The sequence below is a fragment of the Narcine bancroftii genome, chromosome 4 (genome assembly GCF_036971445.1).
Source record: "Narcine bancroftii isolate sNarBan1 chromosome 4, sNarBan1.hap1, whole genome shotgun sequence".
Classification (NCBI taxonomy): Eukaryota; Metazoa; Chordata; class Chondrichthyes; order Torpediniformes; family Narcinidae; genus Narcine; species Narcine bancroftii.
The window spans coordinates 300,598,639-300,617,767 of record NC_091472.1 but is presented as its reverse complement, the minus strand read 5'-3'; the positions used below and the strand labels follow the sequence as shown (position 1 = coordinate 300,617,767).

Here is a 19,129-nt window from a genome sequence, read left to right as displayed (position 1 = left end):
CTGTCCCGCATCGGACTTGTCAGCCACAAACGAGCCTGCAGCTGACGTGGACTTTTTACCCCCTCCATAAATCTTCATCCGCGAAGCCAAGCCAAAGAAATTAATTCCTATAAATTAATTCCAAGCAGGTAACACTCATTAGGTATTATTTGCAGAGGTCTTAAACAGAAAGGGTGGATAACTCCCCAGGGCATGTCAAGATATTCTCTCAGACCTCGAGGGAGGCAAGAGTAGAAATTGCAGGGGCACTGGCAGAAATATTTAAAATGACTTAAGCCACAGGTATGGCGCCATAGGATGGGAGGGTAGCTCACATTGTTCTGTGGTTTGATAAAAAGCTCCAAAAGTAACCCTGGAAATTATAGGCTGGTGAGACTGATGTCAGTAGTAAATAAATTCTTGGAAGGTGTTCCAAGAGATTGGATATATTTGGATACCCAGAAACTGATTAGGAATAGTCAACATGGGTTTGTGAGTGGTAGGTCTGTATTTAACCTATCTTCTAGAGTTTATCAAGGAGATTATCAAAAAAGTTGAAGAAGGAAAGGCAGTGGTTGTTGTCTTCATGGACTTTAGTAAGACTGTTGACAAGGTCCAACATGGGTGGTTAGTCAGGAAGATTCAGACGCTGAATCTGGATTTGACAATGGCTGGATGGGTGGAGCCAGAAAATAGTGCTAGATGATTGGTTCTCAGACTGGAAATCTGTGACTAGTGGTGTGCTAGTGAGATCAGTGCTGGGACCATTGTTGTTTGTCATCCATATCAATGATCTGGATGATAATATAGTAAATTGGATCAGCAAGTTTGCAGATGACACTAAGATTGGAGGTGTCGTCGACAACAAAAAAGGTTTCCAAAGCTTGTAGAGGGATCTAGACCAGCTGGAAAATTGGGATGAAAAACGACAGATGGAATTTAATGCAGACAAGTGTGAGGTGTTGCATTTTGGATGGACAATGTAAGGATATACATGGTGAATGGTAGGGCACTGAGGAGTGCATTAGAACAGAAGGGTGTAGGAATTGAGGCAGATAATTCCCTGAGAGTGGCATCACAGTTGGATAGGGTTATAAAGAGTGTCTGGAATATTGGCAAATCAAAGTAAAATACAACTCTGATCATCCAAAATCAGGTCATCAGAAATCCTCAGTTATCCAAAGGTTTTGGACCCATAAGTGACGTATTTTCGTCTCCAAAATATTTTTTTCAGATAAATGAGGATATCTGAAACAATCAGAAATCCTCAGTCATCTGAAATGTTTTTGGAACCAAACTGATGTCACAGGTTGAAAAAAATTTAGGAAAAACCGGAGTAGAATTTTGAGTGTTTGGTGTTGAATTTATCTTATTTTGTTCAGGTTGTTTTTAGTAAGAATTAAACATTATTTCATGCTTAAAAAGCCTTCCTTTGTTGTTGTTTAAACATGATTACAAGCAATTTGATGTTGCTATTAGGCTGTTTTTAAATATGACGTTATTCGAAAATATCGTTTATCCGAAATAGGCCCAGTCCTGGCCATTTTGGATAATCGGAGTTGCACCATATTGAGAATAGGAGTTTGGATGTTATGGTAAAGTTGTAGAAGAGATTAGTGAATCCAAATTTGGAGTATTGTGTGCAGTTTTGTCACCTAAGAGTGCAGAGATTTACTGAAATGTTGCTCGGACTTCAGGAATTGAGTTACAGGGAAAGGTTAAACAGGTTAGAACTTTATTCCCTGGACCATAGAAAAAAGAAGAGAGATTTGATAGAGGTATTTAAAATTACGAGGGGGACGGACAGAGTAAATGTCAATAGGCTTTTTTCACTGAGGGTAGGGGAGATATGAACCAGAGTGAAAGGGGAAATGTTTGGGGGAACGTCTTCACACAGAGAGTGGTGGGAGTGCGGAACGAGCTGCTAGCTGAGGTGGTGAATATAAGCTCAATTTGAACATTAAGAAGAATTTGAATAGGTACATGGATGGGAGAGGTATGGAGGGCTATGGACTGGGTGCTGCTCAATGGAATTAGGAAAAAAATTGTTTCGGCACAGACTAGAAGGGCCTAAGGGACCTGTTTCGGTGTTGTAGTGTTCATTAGACTGATGCCACATCTATAAACATTGTAGGTTTCTGATTATAACCATTAGGTCAAGGGATTAATTTGAATAATTTCAATAGAAATACAAAAATATTTTATATTCTTTCACATCCAAATCAATGGTATAAAAAACTTCTACACACAATAAAAACAAACTGGGATTTTGCTTCAAGAGATCTCAAAGCTGATATTTGCTTCAGTGTTGAAGCAAAATTGGAATGATCAAATAAAGTTAAGTTTATGATTTCAACAGAATCTTGTTAACAATTTTCAAACTGGAAAGTTTCTCAAACTATCACTGCCTCTCCAAGTACTATTTTAAAAACAATGAATGAATATTGAAAAACTTTACCTTGCTCTTAAGGACTAGATTGTCAAATATACCATTGTGCAGTTATACTCACAATGCTCATCATTCAGGACGCACCATTAATCCATCAGACTCCTGACTGAATACACAGAGCAAACCCATGGTGGACACAGTACCACTTGTTACCTAAACAAAAGTTAAAATTCCCCCCCCCCCACCCAAAATATTATCATTTGCCTCACCCAACTGAAAAAAAGTCTCTTGTATAAACTTATAATCATCAAGGTTAGGGGTGCAGATATTCATCAGTGTCCATTTTTCTGAGAAAATTTAACATTTAATAAGCAAACCCACTAAATGGGTCTAGAATGACTTTTTTTTTAAATCAAAAGAGATAAATTTTTATGTATCAGAATACCAACCTCTCTAGCCTTGGTATTAAAATGAGAAGCTACCCAATCCCTCTTTAGTTTCTGGTGTTCTTCTTCAGTCAGATGGGTTTCCTGTATAAAAGCTACATCTACTTTTAATTTTTTAAGATATGCTAAAACTCGCTTTCTTTTTATAGGGTGATGAAGTCCATTCACATTAAAACTAATAAATTTTAAATTACTATCCATTATTGTAAAATATTCCACAAAAGGACCTTTAATAATAAATTATTTGTCAATTCCTGACTTCTCACCAATTCTATAATCCTAATTTTTTTTAAAATCAAATTTCATTAACATTTATCATGCATAAATATAGTAGGTAGAAAAGAAAAATAATAGACAAAAGACCCCCGCCCCCCAAAAGCACTGCCAAAAAATTTCTCTTGACACTGCTAGCCCCCTCTATTATCCGGGATATGTAACATATGCACCCCTTAATACATTAATTCCGGTGACTCAGTAGCAACCAGTTTCTCCATCACTCCAACTCCCCTGAGAATTTAAGTCCATCTGTAAAAGAAAATCAAACTAACCATCAATAACTAACCCCATAATCAGTTCAATTGTCATTCTTGCCAACTTCTTGATGTAAACCTGGTAGTTTTTCATAAATTCTTGCGCACGATCTGGATTCCAGAAAGTCTGACTTTGTTAATCTTGTAGAAATATCTTCAAAGTAGCTGGATAATGTAGTGTAAAAGTATAACATTTCTTCCACAGAATTTTCCTAATTGTTTCAAACTTTTACATTTTTTCAATAATTCCAAATTAATATCGGGATAGATGAAGATTTTACTGCCTTCTATTTCCAGCGGTGCTTTTCACTCTTTGGCTTGTTTTGCTAACTCCAAAACTTTTTCATGTACTGATATAAAAGAAATATAGGTCTTGGATCCTGTTCCGGAGGGGGTTTGGATCGTAAAGCCCTATGGGCACGTTCTATCTCAATATCATCTTTAAAATGTTTATGCCCCAAAATCTGACAGATCCATCCCTGCATAAACTTAATCATATCTTCCCTCTTCTTTAATACCAATAATCTTGACATTGTTTCTGTGACTATAATTTTCCAGAGAGTCCACTTTTGCAAGTATTTCTTCATTTTTCTCTTTATCATGCTCAAATGCTTCAGAGAAGTCATCCAGTCTACCTTGAAAATGTCAGTTCTCTTGTTCCAGTACCTTAACTCTTTCATCTACTGCATTATATTGTATTTGAACTTCTTTAATCTATCCATATACTTTATCTATCTTCCCATGCATTTTGGTTTCTATTTTAACCTCAGACCATTTAATAACTTTCCTTACCAACTTTAATTCTTCCATTATAATAGTTAAAGGATCTTTAATAGCTGTAGCTGATAAAAGTTTCAGCCTAACCACTTCTTCTTCCTCTTCCAACAGCTCTTCCAGATTTGTCTGTTCTTCTCCTTCTCCCTGTACAATATCCTCTTCCAATTCTTCTCGTCTTTCTTCTTCCATATATCCTTCAGTTTCCTCAATAATTTGTATAGTTGCCATTCTCCCGGATGATGCCGGGTCCTGGCTCACCGACTTTATAAGCCATTCAGCCAGGGCTCCCTTCTGCTGATGCTCATGCCTGTGCGATTTCTCATGCATGTGTGTTCGCGTCATTCCTTCTACCAGTTCGTCCACGTGCAACAGCAGGGACTCCACAGCCCACTGTGTGGCAGATTGGGGAGCTCATTTTGGATGGAGAGCTGGGCCCTCTCCAGCCCACAGTCTCATCTGCAAGGTAGGCCCTTCTTTTCCTTCCAGCTGTAATTCCTTTCCATCTTTGTTCTTCTCTTCTACTTCTCTGTCCTTTTTGAGTGGCATTTTATCACATTCCAGGGTAGTTCCCTCTTCTTCCTTATTTTTATTTAACGAGTAAATTCTTTGATTTTCTCGGGAGGAGTCAGATCTCCCATCCTGACTCTACATCATCATGCGACGTCCCCCCAGCACCATTTGTAATCATCAGGGTGCACCAAAGGCCGCACAACAGAATGTTCACTGACAAAGTTACTTGCTTTATTCATTGGTGAGGTCTCTCAGCAGTGTCCTTATTTTGGTTTAGAGAGAGGTCTCTTATCCACCCCCTTCCCAAAAAACAATGTCTGAGAAATGTTAACAAGATTTCCACATCCATCGTCTTGAAGGAGATGAGAGTTTAAAAAAATATAAAATTTTTAATAAATATTAGGGCCAATTTCTATTTTAATTATCTTCACATCTTGTTTACCAAAATGCTTCTGTACAACATAGAAATCTATAGTGCACTACAGGCCCTTCGACTCACAGTGTTGTGCTGACCTAATAATCCACTTTATCAACTGTCTAAAATATCCCTACTGCAGTTCCAAGTCCCTATCTAATAGTCTCTTAAAAGTTATACCACCACTAATGCCAACAGTGCATTTTCCACGCACTTACCACTTTGTGTAAACAAAACTACCTCTTGCATTCCCCCGTTCTTACTCCCATACATGTTAAAGCTATGCACCCTTATGTTAACCATTTCATCCCTAGGAAAAAGCTTCTGGCCATCCACACGATCAATGCCTCTCATCATCTTGTGCACCTCTATCAGGTCACCTCTCAACCTCCATCACTAAAAGGAGAAAAGACCAAATTCATTTAACCTTCTTCATAAGGTATACTTTCTAATCCAGGCAACATCCTTGTTTGCACCTTCTCGATAGCATCCACATTCTTCCTGTAATGAGATGATCAAAACTGAATGCAATATTCCAAATGGGGTCTAACCAGTCTTGTATACTGCCAACATCACCTCACTACTCTTAACTCAATCCCATGGTTAATGACGGCCAACAGAGCATTCGCCTTTTTAACAATCAACCTATGCAGACACTTTAAGTGTTCTATGGATACTGTTACGAGCCCAAAGGACCCCCAAAACCCAGAAGCAATAGACATTCATCAAGACAAGTAGTTACTTAAACAAAAGTTGTTTTTAATTATTTTTAAACATGAAAACAGAATCAAACTTTAACTTATCTCTATTAACTTAACTAACCCAACTTAACCCACTTCTAATTCTAAGCGCACGAGTATGTAATGTGTGTGTAAATTTAAGAAAAGTTCTTTGGTTCACAGTTCAATCTCACTTCTCATTCATCAAAGTTCTCTGGTTGCAGGAAATTCTTATACTGTGCACAGAATTTAACATGTATAAAGTTCATCAGGCTTTGGTGTTTGAAAAGTAGATGTTTACTGCTCAAGAAGGTTCTTTGTAGGTTTGCAGAGATTTGTGGTTCCAGGAATTTCCATAACATAGTCACCTCAATGTTTTGCTGATGAAACTTGTCCCATCAGGATTCTCCAGGTGATAACCTCTTTCTTTCAGGCTATCAGAGTTCCTTTCTGTTCCACTTATTCCAAGAGAAACATCAGACAGATAGCTTGCCCACAATGAAGTAAAACTCACTGGTCTATCATTTCCTCGGTTATCTCCATTTCCTTTCTTGAGGAAATGGGGAATAACATTTTCAATCCTCCAGGACTTTTCCTGTCCCTAGTGATGATCATCACCAGTTTCCCAGCGATCTCCCCCCTTGCTTCCCACAGTAGCCTTGAGTAAATCATGTCTGATCTTGGTGACTTAACTAACTTCATGCTTTTCAAAAGCTCTAACGCATCCTCTTTCTTAATATCAACATGCTCAAGCATTTCTGTCCGCTTTAAGTCATCTTCTCAATTGTCAAGGTCCTATTCACTGGTGAATACTGAAGCAAAGTATTCATCAAGGATCTCCACTACCTCCTCCAACTCCATGCACATGTTTCCACTCTTATCCCTGATGGGTCTTATCCTTACAGAACTCATCCTTTTGTTCTTCACATACTTGGAGAATGGGTCTTTCTTAATCCTCCTCGCCAAGGCCTTCTCATGGCCTCCTCTTGCTCTCCCAAGTTGTTTCTTTAGCACTTTTCTTGCAATCTTGTAATTCTCTAATGCTCTATCAGTTCCTTAAACCTCTCTTAAGCTTTTTTTCTTAACTAGATTTTCTACATCCCTTGCATAACATGGTTCTTTTATCTTAACATCCTTTACCTGCCTCAATGGAATATACTTGTGCAGAGTGCCAACAAAGTCCATCAAGGAAGCAAACAATTATATGCGCATACATTATTTAAACAAGATGGCCAGATCAACAATCAGCAAGTGATTATTCTGTTCCAAACACCTTCAGAAATAAAAAGCAAGTTCCAATAATTACTGCTGATGTGTAGGCTGGGTGATTAACTCAACAATGAAACAGTACTAAATATAGAATACAATAAAACATATGAATACTAAACTGAAATTAAGATCAACACAGTCACTAGCAATCATTTTGTAATGCATCAGTCATCTACACATTGAGAAAACTCAAAAAGTTCCTGTATATACAAAATAATCCTCATTTCTGGTTAGAGCATTCATTTTCATCAATGAATAAAATATTTGAGTACAACCAACAGCTGACACTCGAGCATCTGATTAGTACGTGCAGCAAAAGACGCATTTCTCTCCTAAATCTCTGTATTTGAACACGAGAAGCCACTGAATTAGGAATAATTGTTTGGTTATTTCATGCTATCTATTGCAGTTTCATAATATGTAGGATGATACTCACTCAAATGGGGCCTGGATCGCTGTATACATGATTCAAAAAAATCTTCAGTTTGTGGAGGATCATAATTGAAGATAGTGAATGGAAGCAAGATAGCATATGTGGCTGAATAATGAATCTGCATTAAAGAAAAATAAAGGCATCCTTCTTGTCAAGAGTCTTTTGGCCACAAGATACCTATACAAAATAATCTGTATGAGTCATTATTCAAAGGAAAAATGGTTCTTGTTTAGTGATCATGAAATTTTGATTAAAAGCTAAGTTGGTTCTAACCTTGATATTCCATCATACAAATTAGAGCACTAAGAAGTCATTTGGTCTCTGCAGCTTTGCTTGTACTGAGGGGGAGGCAGATGGGGAAGGCAGAGTGGTGAGGAACAGTAGTGAAGAGGGTGAGGAAAAGTTCTGTGAATCTCCTGAAAACGTCACAAGAGACCTGCAGAAGGGTTAATAGCTACACTGAGCCAGGCTCAGGAGGAAGTTGTGTGTAGCAGATAGTTTCTCTGCCATCATTAAAATGCATACATCGAATATGACAGCACAGAAACAGGTCCTTCAGCCATTCCAGTCTGTGCTGTCATATTATTCTGCCAAGTCCCACTGACCTGCTCCCAGTCCATATTCATGTACCTTTCCAAATTTTATATTAATTTAACTTTTTAATATTTTATTTATAAATTTAAAACCACAAAAATTCATACATTACAATAAATCAACTTCTAATACTAATACATGTGATATATAAAAAAAAATAAAAAAAGATAGAGAATTAAGAAGAACCCCCCCCCACCCCACTAATATCCCTTTTCCTCCTCCCACTAACCCCTACTAAAAAGAAAGAAAGTACAGGACAAGAGATTCATAACAGTTGTACTCCATATTATGAAACTTCTTCTAATGTAAAGAGATCTTTAGGAAAATGGGAATGTCTGAGTGTCATTTAAATATTCATACCAGACCTTTGCAAATATATAGTATTTATCTCTTAAGTTATGAGTAATTTTTTCACGTGGTATGAGACTCCAAACTTGTGCATGCCATCTTTGCATTCCTAAACCTGTATCTGATTTCCAAGTTATAGCAACATATTTCCTAACTATTGCTAAAGCAATTTGTACAAATTTCACTTGATACATATTCAATTTTAATTTAGGTTTAACTCCTTTATATCCCCCAATAGAAATAAAATTGGATCCTGTGGGAATTTAACCCCGTTATCCGTTCTAACAAATTACCTATTTCCATCCAAAAAGGTTTAACCATTGGACATTGCCAAGTAGAATGTAAAAATGTACCAACCTCCTTTCCACATCTAAAACATAAATCTGAAAAGGCATGGTTCAATCTACATACCTTTCTGATTATCCAAAATGGTCAGAACCATGACCATTTAGGATAAACTTTTTTTTGGAGAACCGATCATTTTTTAAAAACAGCCCAACAGCAAAAGCAAATCACTTGTAACAGTGTTAAAACAACAACAAACGACAAGATAGGTTTTTTAAGCATTAAAATAATGTTTAATTCTCACCAAAAAAAAAAATGCTGGCCACTGCCACTGCTCCCCACTGAGGCCCCGCTCCTGCCGGGGACTTAAAAAGTTTCGGATAACTGAGGATTTCAGAGAATCTGATATTGGATAATCGGAGTTGTACTGCATTTAATGTTACTTCCTTTCAATATCTTTCTATTGTAGATTATTTGGAAAACTTGAATGTTTCAAAAATATTGAAAAATTAAACTAATAATTTCATTAGGGAGTTACATTGAATGCACTATTTGAAAGAATGGTGGAAACTGATACAAAAGAAATTTGCAAAGAAAAAAATCCAAGTTTTCATAACTTCATTAAGAAGAACTGAAGTAGAGGATGAAACAATTAGACAATCATTCATCATGTCAATTGGAAAAAAGGTTGTTGCGCAGAGAATTTAGGGTCATTACTTTAACAAATGTTGCAAATTGTGAATAACATGTGCCTCTTTCTTAATGAGGTTATATGCTTTTACATACCTTGCTGATATGATCAAGTGTGACAGATGCTACTTGATCCAGAAGACCAGGATGCAGGCAATTTGTTTTGGTTAGAAATATTGCAAATTCAGAAACATTGGACCAAGTTATTTGCCTTATCAATCGCTCAAAGCTTGCCATCGTTTCTTCTTCAAGAACTTCTTCAAACCATTCCCCACTAACGTATTTTAGCTCTTCTAGTAAAAGGTCCAAATCATTTGCTTTCTGCAGTCTCTCCAAGCCACATATATTTATTTTTTGAAGAAGCTTCACATGCACAGTTCCTGTCCCAGGTTGGTATGAAGAGCGGTTCCGCACCCACTTGGTAATGGCAAAGGCGAATGCATTCAAGTCACTTAAGTTGCACTGAGGCAAGACGTCAATGATACGAGCAGGAATCAAGTGATCAGTTCGTGGAGAAGGAAGCAGGGAGAGGACCCGAGTTAACATGGATATCTCATAGGGAACAACACTAAGATGAAGATAGCTGGAATACAGGAAGAGTAAAATGACTAAATTATGAGTGTTTCAAGATTATCAATGAGTTAGTAACTTGCAACCAAGTGATGGGAACTAGCCAATTGCTTAAATATGCACCTGTTCTGGAATAGATTCTTAAAATCAAAAATTGGTTATTAACATTTACTGGGAGTTGAATGATGTGAAGCAAGACAAGCCTTGAGAGATTGTACAAAGACTGTTCTACCTGTAATGTAACATACAAAACATATTACAATGCATGTGGTAATCACATCAATAATTAGAGTACATGGTGTGATTTCCTCAACTTTAAATAGCAATTCTAATTACATTTTTAAATACAGACACCAGGAGCAAAAAACAAACTATTGAGGTAACACAAGATTGAGCAGCTCCTGTAGGGGGAGAAGTAGGAAGGAATTGTCGACTTTTAAGGTCGAGATCCTGCATCAGGATGGAGACTGGAGATGGAATTTTACAAGTTTACAGACAAATGAGGAGGGGTGTAACAGGGGCCAGCAGGTGATATACGGATAGAGGAAGAGTAACACATGATGGAGAGATGATGCTGGAACAGAGGAGTGAAAAGGGTGATGGGGGCTCAAGTGGGGTATGGAAAAGGGAACAAAAATAGGAAGACCAGAGGTAGATCAGAAGGAGGGAGACAGAGAGAGAGAGAGAGAGAGAGAGAGACAGACAGACAGACAGAGAGAGACAGAGAGAGAAAGAAAGGAGGTAAAAGTTACCAGTGTTATGAGCCCAGAGCACCCCAAAACCCAGCAGCAATAGATATTCACCAAGATAAATGGTTACTTAAACAAAAGGTGCTTTTAATTATCTTTAAACATGAAAACAGAATCATACTTTAACTTATCATTATTAACTTAACTAACCTAACTTAACCCCATTCTAATTCTAACCGCACATCTATGTGTGGATAAGTTCAAAAAAAGTTCTTTGATTCACAGTCCAATCTCACTTCTTATTCCTCCAAGTTCACTGGTTGCAGGCAATTCTTATACTGTGCACAGAATTTAATATTTATGAAGTTCACTAGGCTTTGGTGCTTAATGGTTACTCAGGAGGGTTGTTGTCAGTTTTCAGAGAGAAATTTGTTGTTCCTGGACACAAACTGATCCCTGTTAATCAGCCACATCAGTGTCTTGCTGAAAAAACTTCCACCATCAGGGTTTTCCAGATGATAACCTCTTTCTTTCAGGTCATCACAGAGTTCCTTTTTGTTTCTCTTATTTCAAGTGAAACATTTGGGAGCCAGTCCTCTCCTTTTGCATTAACCACAAGGGCTTTGACCACGCTGAACTACAAGGGCTTTGACCAGGCTGAGCCAAGCACTCACAACCCGTCTTCCAAATGGGGTTTTCCACAAGCTTTCCAGCTTGTCCTGTTCCAGTCCCAGCTGTTGCTGCTAAATGTAGCACTGCATAACCTTGAACATCTGTTTCCAATTTACTCTTGCTACGTCCTGCCTCATCCAATCATGATTAGCCTTCCCCCAATTAAAGACTTCCTCATTTTGTCTGTTTTTATCTTTATCCATAGCTATGCTAAAGCTCAGGGAGTTGGAGGTAACTCACCAAAATGCTCCCCCACCAGAGTGGTCTGTCATCTGACCAGGTTCATTACCCAGAATGAGATGCAGTTTGGCCTCTCCTCTCATCAGCCAGTCCAAATATTGTGTCAGGAATACTTCTTGAACACACCTGACAAATTCAGCCTCATCTATCCCTCTTGCAATTAGGAAGTGCCAGTCAATATTAGAGAAGTTGAAATTACCCATAACTACAATGCTGTATTTCCTGCACCATTCAAAATTCTGCCTGCTTATCTGCTCCTCATTGTCCTGAGGGCTATTTGGGGGCCTACAGACTACTCCTAGTACAGTGATCGCTCCATTCCTATCTCTGACTTCTACCCACGCCATCTCAGTGGACACTCCCTCTGCAGCATCCTCCCTTTCTATAGCCATGAAACTAATCCTGACTAGTAATGCTACTCCACTACCCCTACTCTCTTACCTCCAATCCTATTCCTTTAAAAACACCTAAACCCTGGTACCTGCATCAGCCAATCCTGCCCTTCCTCCAGCCAAGCCTCTCTTATGGCCATAACATCTTAATTTCATGCTCTAAATTCATCCCTTTTATTCCTAATACTCCCAGCATTGAAAGAGACATTTCAGACCCTCTTACTAGCTACATTTATGTCTGTCCTTCCTCACAAACTCAGAACACAGAGCATCATGGTTTTGACCTTCTGCCCTATTCTCTGCACTCACATTCTGCTTCCCACCCCCCCCCCCACCCCGTCAAACTAGTTTAAACCCTCCTCAAGAGTTCTAGCAAACTTGTCCGCCAGGATATTGGTCCCTTTCCAGTTCAGGTGTAGCCCATCCTTCCCCAGAAGGGATCCCAATGATCCACAAATCCTACCCCCTGCACCAACTCTTCACCCGCACATTCATTTGCCACAACTTCCTATTCCCATCCTCTCTGCTGTATGGGACAGACAGCAATCACAAGATTACCATCCTTGAGGTCCTGCTTTTTAACTTCTTACCTAATTCCCTATATTCCCTCTTCAGGACCTCATCACTACTCCTATTTATATAATTAGTCCCCATGAAGACCACGACATCTGGCTGCTCCCCCTCCCCCTCCAGAATCCTGTGAACTAGATCAGAGCCATCAATGACCCTGGAACCTGGGAGGCAAAATACCATCATGGAGTCTCGATTTCACTCACAAAACCTATCCACTCACCTAACCAACGAGTCCCCAATCATCATAGCACTCCTCTTTTCCCCCCTTCCCTCCTGAGCCAAGGGTCCAGCCTCTGCACTGGAGACATGACCACCACGACTTATCCTTGGTACATCCTCTCACCCATCCCCCCACGAACAGTAACCAAAACAGTAAGCTTATTGTTGAGAGGAATAGCCAAGGGGCGCTCTGCACTGTTTGCCTATTCCCTTCTCTCCAACAGTCACCCAGCTACCTGCCACCTGACATTTGGGGGTTACTATCTCCCCGAAGCTCCTCTCTATCACTACCTCTGCCTCCTGAATAATTCAGAGTTCATCCAGCTCCAGTTCCCTAACTCAGTCTTCCAGGAGGTGCAGCTGGGTGCACCTCTGTTGTATAATATTCTCTCTCCTCCTATGTTCTAAGCCCCAGATAAGCACCTTGTACGTCTTCACCACCATCTTATCAACCTGCACTGCCATCTTCAGGCATCCTTGGACTTGTTCACCAAGACCCCACTGTTCCGTGGTACTCCCTTGGGGGCTTACCATTCATTTTGATTGCCAAAGCCTTATTTATTCTTCCAAAATATACAGGTACAGAATCTTTTATCTGAAACCCTTGGGTACAGACACTTTTGGGAATTTTTAGGATAACAGAATAATAGTAATGGCGGTATGTTAAGTAATTGCACTGATTTCAAATTCGTGCAAAACAAAGAGACATTCCAAGTAGAAGGATCACTTGGGGGGCGGGGGGTGTGCTTGCAACAGCTGGCACTAGCGGCACCGGGGAGCACTTGCATCAGTGCCGAACTTGGGGAGGGGGTGGTGGTGGGGGCCGTCCAGGCATCAGGCCATCTATGACGAATCAGGTATCTGTATATGGTGAATTTTTCTGCTGACACCTATAAAGCAGGGATCCTCTAGGGTTCCACTAATTACCGACACAGGATATTCAAGCTCGAGTTGTGTGTGGGTTGCGTTGGGTCATATTTGGCACCAAACGAGAGCTTTGGTATGCAGATGACATCCATGGAAAACATGCTTGGTTTTCAGAAATTTGGAAAAAAAAATTATGTACCTGTATAACCTCACACAAACCAGGATTAAAATCCATAGACCATTTTTCAATTAATTTATATTGTCTCACAGCCTAAAATTACCTGGTTTACTATCAATGCCACCTTCAATTTTTATGCTATCTGTGACTACGTCAACTGAACGGCTATCATCAATACACTTCGTTACCAATTAAAAATTTTCACCAATTAGTCAGAATCTCTCCTTAAAGCCAGGATGACCACCTCTGGTTAATTCATGTCTCTTCAAGTGCAGATTAGTCCTGTCTACAAAAATCTTAATCACTTGGCTTATTCTGATGCCTTTTTAAATAAGCTTTCCCTATTTACTATTCTCAAGTCATCTCGAGCAACAATCTCGGTCAGTGGTCTGTCAATCTCCTCTTTTCTTTGCCATTGCAGCTGATATATCTCATCAGGCCTTGGGGATTTAAGACTGCAGCCAAATCATCCAACACCTTTTTAATAATAACGTTTTAGAATTTCACTACCCACTCCTGAATTCTCTAACTTCGCCTATGACTAGAAGTGTGCCTCAGGGATCAGTGTTAGGTCCTTTGTAGTTTGGATATTAATGTAGCAGGCTCAGCATCATGGGAGGGGGCACAGGTATTTGCAGGCCATGCCCCCTCCACCCAAATGAGTCATGCTCCCACCCAAATGAGTCATGCTCCCCCCAAGACACCCTCAGCACTAGCATCACTATGGGTTTGCGAACCACACTGGGTGACACCATCAAAGGAGGTGCCACCAATGAATCACGTGGTTTTTGTCCCCACGTAACCTGCTGACTCCCTCCCGCACTGAAACAGCTCCAGCTTGCTGAGTGAGCGAAGGGGCTTGGCCTCACCCCTGAAATCATCACCCGGTGTGGGAGGCCAGAGAGCATGGCCTGACTCGTGAATGACAAGGGACAGGTAGGTATTTTGGGTTGCCAGAGTGATGATGGCTCCTCCTTCCCCATCATCCAGCTGGCCCGCCTCAGTCTTCAAACATGGCGCTCAGCTATGACAGGCCAGGCTTCTGGGAAGAGCCTACTTCTACCCTGGACTGGTGCGAGAAGAATTACACCGAGTTCTTTTACGTATCCAAGTTTTGTAAGTTAACTTTTATTTCACTTATTACTAATTTTAAATCAAAAGGAATGGTGTTGCAACCTGCACATTTTGGCCTCAATCCTGCCTGATCCTGAGTGAATTAAGGATCACTGTTTCCCACCTTATATAAATCTAAAAACATTCAGCAAACTTGACCTGTTTGTAACATGTTTTCAAAATGTTGATGATCTGAATTTGCTTAAATGTGCAGGTCTTTGACAATTGCACCTCCCTTAACCATATAACCATATAACCATTTATGGAGCGGAAACAGGCCATGTTGGCCTTTCGAGTCCACACCGGTTCACTGATTTTGTGCGCCCTCTTCAGGATTGGTCCCGGTAGATCTTCATTCAATAACGATGGGCGAATTCATGATTGAAATCCTTATAAATTCTTTTATGATTAGAGGGAATTATTGTAATCACATCTTTGGCCGTCTTTGGTTTTTTTTCTCTGTGAAATGTTGACAATAGTATGGCGGGGGACCCAATTTTCTGCAGGCAACTGTTGGTATATCATGTAAAAAGGTTTGTTTGCATTTTATGTGTCTTTTAAATGACTTCAGTGCAGTTACAAGCTCGTCGGAGGGAAGGGGAAGTGTGATGATGCAGCGGATGGAGGAGGTCCATGGCTATACCCCGGCTGAGTGAGTACTCTAATGGCAGTTTGTGCCCCCCCCACCACAGTTATCCTAATATCCCCCAATTAGATCTCTTCTGGCACTGACTCTAATGTAGCAAATCAGATCTGTAAATTTACAGATTCCACTAAGATTAGGGAGGTAGTGGACAGCAAGGAAAGCTTTAAAGCTTGCTGCAGGATCTGGACCAGCTGAAAAAATAGGCTGCAAAATGGTAGATGGGATTTAATGCAGATAAATCAAGAGTCAAGAGGTCATGTTGCAACTCTACATATCTCTGGTGACACCACACTTAAGAGCATGATGTTCAGTTCTGGTCACATCATTATAGAAAGGATCTGGAAGCCATGGAGAGGATTCAGAAGAGATTTACCAGGATTGGAAAACAAGTCTTAAGAAGCAAGATTAGCAGAGCAGAGACTTTTCTCTTTGGAGCATAGAAGGATGAGAGGAGACTTAATAGAAGTCTACAAGATTATGAGAGGCATAGATAGAGTGGACAGCCAGCACCTTTTTCCCAGGGAAGGAATGGCAAACACCAGAGAACACATGTACAAAGCAAATGGAGGGAAATTTAGAGGATACATCAAGGGGAAGGTTTTTTTTTTTTAAGAGGTTGTGGGTGCCTGGAATGCCTTGCCAGGGATGGTGATGAAGGCTGAAATATTAGGGGCATTTGAGAGACTCTTGGACAGGAACATGGATGGAAGAAGAATAGAGAGTTACGGAGTAGGGAGCTGTGTACTTTTATTTTAAAGAGATATATGGGCCACCACAACTTCAAGGGCTGAAGGCCCTGCACTGTACCGTAGTGTTCAATGTTCTAAATGTGAGGTGATGCACTTTGTGTGGAAAACCAAGATAAGGCTTGGATTGTAAATGAGAGTACACTGTGGAGTGCAGAATGGAGTGATCTAGGAATATGGATATACAATTCCTTGAAAGTGGCATCTCAGGTTGTAAAGAGAGCTTTTGGCACATTGACCTATATAAAGTATTGAGTACAGGGTTGGAACTTGTACAAGATATTGGGGATGACAAATATGGAGTGTTGTGTGCAGCTTTGGTCACCCACCTACAAGAAAGATTGAAAGCATGCAGGTAAAATTTACAAGGACATTGCCAGGGCTTGAGGAGATGAGTGATAAAATAGGTTGAATAGGTTTGGATATTACTTCCGGAAGCGTCGAGAGTGAGGGGACATTTGATAAAGGTATACAAAATTATGAGGAGTTAACTATAAGTCGGCTTTTTCCACTGAGATTGGGTGATACAAGACTAGAGGACATGGGTTAAAAGTGAAAGCTAAAATGTTTGAGAGAAACATTCAGGGGAACCTCCATTCAAGAGGGTGGTGAAAGTATCAGAATTGGTGGATGCAGGTTCGATTCCAACAGTTAAGATAAATTTGGATAGGTATGTGGATGGGAGGGGTATGGAGGACTATGGTCCAGGTGCAACAAGACAAAAAGATAATTCAACACGAATCAGATGGGCAGAAAGGGCTGTTTCGGTGTTGCAGTAATCAATAGTTCTATAATCTTCTTATTGGTGTGGATAGATGGCATAAGTTTATCTAAGACATCACCTACACCCTCTAGCTCCATGTACATGTTGCTCCTTTGGTTCCTAATGGGTCCTACTCTATCTCTGGCTATAAATTGCTTTGGAATTTTCCTTAATTTTGTCCACCATTGACAATTCTTGCTCTGCTATCCTAATTTCTTCTTAAAGCATCCCCCACACTTTTTATTCTCCTGACACATCTCCCCCATTTTCTCTCGACATCCAGAGCTCCCTACCCTATTTTCAGAAAGAGGCATTTGCTTTGAACTTCCACTATTTCACTTTTAAATTATTCCCTCTTGTTAGATTTAGACTTACCTGCAATCAACTTCTCTCAACCTATTTTTCCTATACTCTTTTCCATTATGTTGAATTCAGCTTTATCATCGTTCTGAACTGTAATTTCCAAGCCATTCATATTCCTTTTCTTAAATATCTTGAAACTTAGAGGTGTGAAGATCATCTTCAAGATGTTCTCCCACCAACATTTACCTGGTTATATTCTCTAAAATTCAATCCTCTTTGCCAGCAAATACTCTCCTGGACATAGCTTAAAACCTTCACCTCCTTGAAGCTTTTTATACAAAAGCAAATCCTGTAACAACTTCTTATGTTCAAATACACTACCACTATTATAAGCCTTTTATTCCTACATATCTGTACCTCTATTCCATTACCATTCTGACCTATTTGCCTTCAATCTTCTTTACATTTTCAACAAAGCTTCACATCACCCAGACTCTTTTGTTTTGGGAGACACACTTTGGTTATTTGGAGATAAATGCTCTCAAAATTGGATTCAGACAAGTATAATGGTGGGAAGACAAATTACACTTCAAGGTTGGAAGAATTTGTGGTTGGGTGGGGGCAGGGGGAGATCATAATTTCAGGAGTGGGCCTCAGAAATGGCCAAAGTGGCCGTGTTTGAACACATCTTATGAACAGTTCAATAAATTGGACATCAATACACAAAAATAGGGCAAATATCTAAGTTTACTGGGTTTTGGGGGGGGTGGGAGGGGAAGGAGGAGAATAGTGGTGGATGCTGTGGTGAAGCATATTAATGAATGGCAATTTTTTTCTGTCATTAGAGATCTAAATACACACATATGGTTATTATATTTGTTGCCATGCTTGTTTCTATTTTATGGATAAATTTATGTTTTGTAACTTGTGATTTAAATAACTACATTTTTTTTAAAAACTCAATAAAATTTAAATTAAAAAAAAAGCTTGGATAGTCAATAGTCATTTTGAACTCACAGTTGCATGCCATTTTACATCTACTTCATACTCCCACATAAACCTGTCTTGTCTTTGGCTTTCTCCGTTGCCTCCAAGAAGCTAAATGCAAACTTATAGATCTCTTGTTCTGCTTGGGTTGCTTGCAACATGTATGAACATCTAATTTTCCACTCTCAGGTAACCCACAACCTAAGTGTTTTCCTCTAATACATTAATATTAATTTTACCTTATTAATATTTGCCTTAATTTTGCAAATAAATCTGTTTTTTGACAACGAAGTGACAGCAATGCCTGTGTTATCTTTGCAGCATCCAGTGGCTTGTACACATCCAAATGTTTGGACAAACTTGATGCAACTCTAAATGTAGAGAGAGAAAACTTGTTTGGCACTAAAACTACTATAAATCATATGAAGTTACTGCACTGAATATACATTTTTCTATATCCATTACATTATGCTTCCTTGTGATCTTACTTACTTCTGAATTAGTTGTAGATTTCGACATTCCATCTCTGCCATGGTTTCAACTACTGCCAATGTTTGGACATGGCTAAACTCTTCAATCATTAACAAGGCCGTTGATTCAAGTCTTTACAATAAATGGGAGGAAGAAAGTGCAGAAAACAGCAAGATACAAGCTTGTTAAATATGCAACAAAGCATAATAATGCTATAAATAGATTGATATTTCTGAATTACATATTTTGCTGTATTTGTAATTGATTGAAACTAGGCAGTATTAAAATATATTTGTTGGCTTTAACTGATAGAACT

At 39.4% G+C, this 19,129-nt stretch overlaps 1 protein-coding gene across 5 annotated transcripts in view; it reads right to left on the bottom strand.

Annotated features, from left to right (window-relative positions):
- The window catches only part of fastkd1 (FAST kinase domains 1), a 61,683-nt gene that overhangs the window by 20,702 nt on the left and 21,852 nt on the right, over positions 1–19,129 (bottom strand). For all 5 annotated transcript variants that reach the window (XM_069935695.1, XM_069935694.1, XM_069935699.1 and 2 more), the window contains 4 exons: positions 18,835–18,945; positions 18,582–18,713; positions 9,481–9,967; positions 7,471–7,585 (listed from right to left, as the gene is read on the bottom strand). In XM_069935695.1, coding sequence (XP_069791796.1) covers positions 7,471–7,585; positions 9,481–9,967; positions 18,582–18,713; positions 18,835–18,945 — 845 coding nt within the window. The remainder of the gene's footprint in view (positions 1–7,470; positions 7,586–9,480; positions 9,968–18,581; positions 18,714–18,834; positions 18,946–19,129) is intronic.